This window comes from Castanea sativa, chromosome 4 (genome assembly GCF_040712315.1).
Source record: "Castanea sativa cultivar Marrone di Chiusa Pesio chromosome 4, ASM4071231v1".
Taxonomy (NCBI): domain Eukaryota; kingdom Viridiplantae; phylum Streptophyta; class Magnoliopsida; order Fagales; family Fagaceae; genus Castanea; species Castanea sativa.
Genome location: NC_134016.1, coordinates 9,683,133 through 9,689,232, shown reverse-complemented (window position 1 = coordinate 9,689,232; position 6,100 = coordinate 9,683,133). Strand labels below are relative to the sequence as shown.

Genomic DNA, 6,100 nt, shown 5'->3' with positions numbered 1-6,100 from the left:
AGATTAAAACCTAATCAAAGTGTGCTTGCTCTAATACCACTTGATAGGCCAAGAATATATTGACCCCTTGTGATAAATTAATTGATTAATTAATCAGATTAACATACAATATACTTGGCAGCACAAACAAATCACCAACTAAAATAAAATGCAGTGGAAAATAAAGTTGACACAGTGATTTGTTTACGTATGGGGAAAACCTCCAAGGCAAAAACCCCACCAGGTGATTTTAAGGTCACCATTCTTGAGAATCTACTATCATCATAACAAATGGTTAAAAGCAAAGGAATTTCAGTACCTTATACCAACTTACAGATGAACCCTTACCCTAATACACAATTGGACTTGTTCTATAGTGACAATCTCTCATTTTTAATGCACAGCTCCCAGTACGTAACTAACCAATAGATGCGAAGATCCTAGTATGTGACTTAATCACCAACTTGAGAAAGATATTGGCTGCAAAGTTCTTCAGTTCATCAACACGATGAAGATCACGAAGCTGCTTGGTCACAAAACCCAACGGCGTACAAATATAGTAGCTTCTTCAAGAGAAAGAATAACTGGGGCAAATTAGGTTTTCGGTCACAATTTGCATAAACAACACTTTGCTCCACACTCGTGTAATTGTGTCACCTTTGACGGCTCTTAAAATAATCCTTATATATATTTAGGGTTGTGAGAAAAGAAAGCTCAAACATCTATTCACGGATTGGATGAAAATTAGAACTGAAAATATGTTTTTCATAAATCTTGATAAATAGGGTATCTATCGAGCAGCTGTTGAGCATCGGGCTAAAACAGCTTTTTAAACCTCGATAGATACTAGCTGTCAAGATTTAAAAACTAGCACTTCTTCACTTGTTTCTTGGACAAATTTGCATGGCTTTAACACTTGATCTTGAAACCTTGTTCCTTGAAATATTAAACACATCCTAAATCTACCCAATTACAAGTACATTTTATCAAAGGATTAGTCAATTCTAAATGACATATGTTCTTAATATGAATCACATATATCCTAACAGTCTCCAAGATTTGCCATGCTTCCTTGGCAATTGTCACATGGGAGATCCTGTGGAATTTATTAGGTGAGACACCACAATATAGCATTTAAAGCTTTACTATTAGCATTGGCCACTGCAAGGGCTGCCTTATTCCAAGTAGATTTGGTAGCCTTCGGCCTAGCCCAACCATTCTCAATAGCATCTCATACGCTCTCATCAATAAAGCACAAGAATGCACGCATACGTACTTTCCAAAAGGTGTAATTACTCCCATCAAAGAAGGGAGGTGCATTTAGGGATTGAGACCTATCCATCCTAGGGTTAAGGATCACACTTAGGATATAGAAATCTGACAATGTGTGCCCGCTCTGATACCAATTGAGTTCACTTGGTGTGTAAAATACTAGTGAATGTTTAGACCCCCAATTTCAAAATAACTAACACAAACTTATACTCAAACAATATATGTGCAGAATGATAAGTACAAGCTATACCCAAACAAACAAACAAACAAACTATGCTAAGTCATAATTAAAACACAACACAACAGTAATTAAAGGCAAAGAGTAAGGGTTAGGAAGAAGCAAACACAAGGTAACACCGACACATGTTATCGAAGAGGAAACTGAAGAACTTGACAAAAAACCTCTCTGCCACCTTCCAAGTGGTAAAATGATCCACTAGAAAAATAGTTGGGATACATGAATAGTAATAGACCCTCCAAGCCTAATCTACCTAATGCACCTAAGCCCTCTAAGCTTCTTGCTCCAACAAGGTTAAGTCTAACCGTGTCTTCTCTAACTTTTTAGATCCCACAATAAGCCTATTGCATCAACCAAATGAATTGGTCCTCTCTAAACTGCTTCCCTAGCACCAAATAACCTTCTCACTGATATGAGTATGGTGAGATAAGAATTTGACTAAAGATCCTCTCAAAGGTATGTTAATGGAGAGAGTGAGAGTAGAAGAATTTGATAATTAAAGGTATAAGATTGTGGATGAATCAATCTTATTGTTCTCTAGGGTTTATCTCTCAAAATTCTCTCTGGAAACTCTCTACATTTCGTGGGAAGAAGGATATTTATAATAGGGTATGTGAGGGAATGTGAAAAGTCATTTTTCTACAAAACAGGGGGCTTTGGTGACTCATTCGCGACTAGGACAAGTCGCAAGTTCTAGTCATCAAATAATTGACTGTCTAGACTATAATTTTTGTCATGTAGTGCTCCAGCTATCATGACCCTTCAACTTTCTGCATATTTCACATGTATGGCACTTCTGGCGAGTCACCACTTGTGAGTCACTCACGAGATCCAGTCACGAGAATGCTCTTGAATGCAGACACACTTGAATTCTTCACACTCTTTCACATACAACCCTTACATGATTCCCACCTAAATATAGGGTATCTAACTGCTAAATTACAAGTAAATTTGGCACAGAATAAAGCTAACACATGGTTGAATAAATTCAATCTTACAGATGGGTTTAAAAAAAGTTCAAATATATCTGTCAATATTGGCACAATTTGTCAAATTTAATATTGGTACTTTTTGTAATAAACAAATTGTATTATAAAGTACTTACTACTTAATTTACATTTAAAATAATTTTATAGTACTCTTTTATACTTTTATAGATAATAAGAATATAATATATATATATATAAAGAAAAAAATAATTAATAATCAATTTTTTTTTTGTTCGGAACTCAAAGAAATTTCTGAATCTACCATTAATTATAGGGATAATTACACTTTACCCACCTATGATTTGCCTTTAATTTGATGTGCCTACCTGTGGTTTAAACTTTGACACTTTGCCCACCTGTGGTTTAAACTTTGACACTTTGTCCACCTGTGATTACCACCATTAGTCTCCTGTTATCCACCTCTTTCAAAAAGAAGGGTAAATATGTATTTTTGCACTATTTTTATGTCTCTCTCCTCTCAAAACATAAAAATTCAAGAGAAAACAAGATCAAAATGTGCTATTGGTAAAAAAAATTATGCAATTTCTTAGAACTTCAACTTGTATTTGAACCTATCATCTCAACCACAAGCAAATAACAAATTATAAATCTAAAAGTATGATAAAGCCGTATGAGAAAATAAAAATAACAACTTAATATAAATTCAAATTTAGATCCAATTTTTACAAAGCAATGAACTATTCAAATACAATTGCTCTAGTGAAAATATGAAAAAAAAAAAAAAAAAAAAAAAAAACCCAGAAAAGTTCCTAGTTAAAACCAATGATAATCGACTCTGATTAACATCCTTGACAACCGAAACCAGAGGTGAAAGCTGCCTTGGATTCAGATTCAGAAATGCCTTTACTCCGATTAGATAGCCATCCCAGGAAGCTCTAGGCTTATCGAACGAGTACCGCGCCGCTGCGGCATCGACCGATAATGTTGGGTCTGTATCACAAGATCTCCTCCCGAAACCATAGTCCCCTATCTCCGATTGCGTCTCCCTCCATGGCCGCGTGCAGCGGTTGATATCGACATCGACAATGTCGCAATGGTTCTTAGTGTTCTTCTTGTTTTGCTTTCGGCGCCATTTGCTCAATTTCTTGGTGAACACTAAAGTTGCTTCCTAGACAATGTGCTTGAAATCCATTCCTCCATTGCGCTTCTTGCTCTGCCATTCGAGATCTATGAACTCTTTCATTGTCTTCAACTCCACATTCTCGTCTTCTTGAACATTTGGAGCTTTAGAAACCGCAGTTGTTGCAACAAGCGTAGAGAGAGAGAGAGAGAGAGAGAGAGAGAGAGATTTGTTTGAGTAGAGCTATAAATATAAACCATTTTTAATCGTGTTAGTGTTCTCATTGAAGCTCTTAAAGCCTTCAAATATTTTTACAAAAATCACTTTTTGATCTTGTTTTTTCTAATTTTGTTATATTTTTGTGTTTGTAACGGTTTAAGTGATAGGTAGGTAATGACAGACTAACAGTGGTAACCACAGGTGGGCAAAGTGTCAAAGTTTAAACCACAGGTAGGCACATCAAATTAGAGGTAAACCACAAGTGAGTAAAGTGTAATTATCCCTTAATTATATAATGCTACACTTTCTAAATTTTCATAGGTTGTCAGTACACAACTTGAAAGATTTAGACTATAAATTGCAGTGACAGAAAAGATGTATTAGATTAAATTTGATTGTATCTAAGAGGTAAACATTTTCAAAATCTAGTCAATATATATTTATACTATTACTAAGAGGATTTCTTATTTAGTTTTATCATTTTGCATACTAAAATATCCTCACATAAATTTTCAAACTCTCTAAAATACTCATATCTTTTAGTTAGATAATTTTAAATTTAAAAACATAAATTGGTTTAAATAGTAATTTACTATTTTTTAAAAAGTTCCTAAATTTTAGGCTTTCAAACTAAGTGTATATGTGTGTGAAACCCCATCCTAGAGACTTGAACCTTTACTCTTGTACCCTACACCATACAAGCCCTTGTATTTTTGAAGTGACCACCACACAAAAGGTGTGCAGTCATAGGCTTTCAAACTTTTATCAACTCTCGCGTAGAGAAAAATCCTAAAAATTAGGACACTAACTTTATCTCACTTTTTTTAAAAAAAAAAAATTTAAGGAATCTTTATCTCACTTTTAAATATTATTTCACTAAACCCAAAATAAAAAAATAAAAAAATGTACAAAGGCTAGTATTCAATAATTTTTTACGGCCCTTGATATATCCAGCTCTAAAACAGTCTTTTTCATTTTCTTATTAAGACAGATTTATTTCTTTATCTTGGATTTAATTCTGTTAAAGAGCAAGGTGAAAATCTGTGCAGGTATTGAACGTGTTGGAGGGGATATGTATGTAAGTGTACCAAAAGGTGACGTCATAATGATAAAGGTCAGTTAGTTAACTACTTAATTATTTGATGATTATATTAGATCGGCTTGTCAAGAGCTTTACAATTTAAATTAGTTCAATGGTATATAGGTTCAATTCTTCCATCCTATGAATTGTTGTAATTATTGAATTGTCAAAAATTAAAAATTAAAAACCAACGTTCGCTTTTTGAAAATTTTCATGTATATTATTGCAGGGTACATGTCATAATTGGAATGATGAACATTGCATAAAACTTTTGAAGTACTGCAACAAAGCAGTGCCAAAAGATGGAAAGGTGATTATCATGAACTATATATTGCCAGAGGAACCTGAGGCAAGTAATGCTTCTAAGTATGTCTCTACGCTTGACAATGCTATGTTTATTCAACCTGGAGGGAAGGAAAGAACTGAGAAAGAGTTTGAGGCCTTGAGCAAGGCTTCTGGATTTTCAGGGTTTCAAGTTATCTGTCGAGCCTTTACTGTCATGGGAGTTATGGAGCTTTACAAATAAGTCTCCAACTATCTGGTTTCTGCTCTTCTTTTGTTCTAGTTTCATTGCTAGTCAAACTGGACAAGTTGTGGCACTTTATATTGAGCCTGTAATTAACTATTTGCATGTATGCAACTTTTTTAATAATGATTTCATTAACAGCATGAGTTTTATAAATTAAATAACAAATTAAATAACGTTTGATCGAATGTATGGGAAGTTAAGAAGATCTAGGATTTGTTTGGGTTGTTTCTATACTGTTGACTCTGAAAATGATCATTATAAGCTCTTTCGGTAGCATACCATCTGCTAAAACTTGATAACATGTGAGACTGTGATTAGTGAGCTATCACTTACTCATTAATCTACCTTTTTCTTTTTTGGCACCACTCATATGTTAGGATTAGTGCCCTTAAATCCTATTGTATGATGTTATGTATGATATTATGTATGACATGATGTATGACTTAATATTGTGATTGATAAAGTTATTTTATTATTATCTAAAATAATGGTAATATGAATATGGGACATTATCATATAATCCATGAGATGCATTGTATGTGATTTATGTGAAACGTCACAGAAGATGTAAATCACAAGTTCTTTGTAAACTCAGAATTTATAGTTCGTAGTCGGTGATGAAATTGGGCATTTCATCTGCGAAGACTATAACGTATCAACTAAGATGATTTGTTTTGATCATGGAAGTGGAGACTTCTAGTTGATATGTTGA

General features: G+C 33.9%; 1 protein-coding gene across 1 annotated transcript; it reads left to right on the top strand.

The window, feature by feature from the left end:
• Positions 1-3,532: 3,532 nt before the first annotated feature.
• LOC142632425 (isoliquiritigenin 2'-O-methyltransferase-like) lies at positions 3,533-5,385 on the top strand. Its single transcript, XM_075806829.1, has 3 exons — positions 3,533-3,587; positions 4,828-4,892; positions 5,089-5,385. Exons 1-3 carry the CDS (start codon positions 3,533-3,535, stop codon positions 5,383-5,385), a joined length of 417 nt encoding a protein of 138 aa, XP_075662944.1.
• Positions 5,386-6,100: the final 715 nt, after the last annotated feature.

What these genes read in the sequence shown, in the direction of transcription:
- LOC142632425 (XM_075806829.1), top strand. Translation starts at nt 3,533, where the DNA reads ATGGTTCTTAGTGTTCTTCTTGTTTTGCTTTCGGCGCCATTTGCTCAA. An exon ending in GCCATTTGCTCAATTTCTTG is followed by an intron (nt 3,588 to 4,827) that starts GTGAACACTAAA and finishes AAATCTGTGCAG; the next exon opens with GTATTGAACGTGTTGGAGGG. An exon ending in GTGACGTCATAATGATAAAG is followed by an intron (nt 4,893 to 5,088) that starts GTCAGTTAGTTA and finishes ATATTATTGCAG; the next exon opens with GGTACATGTCATAATTGGAA.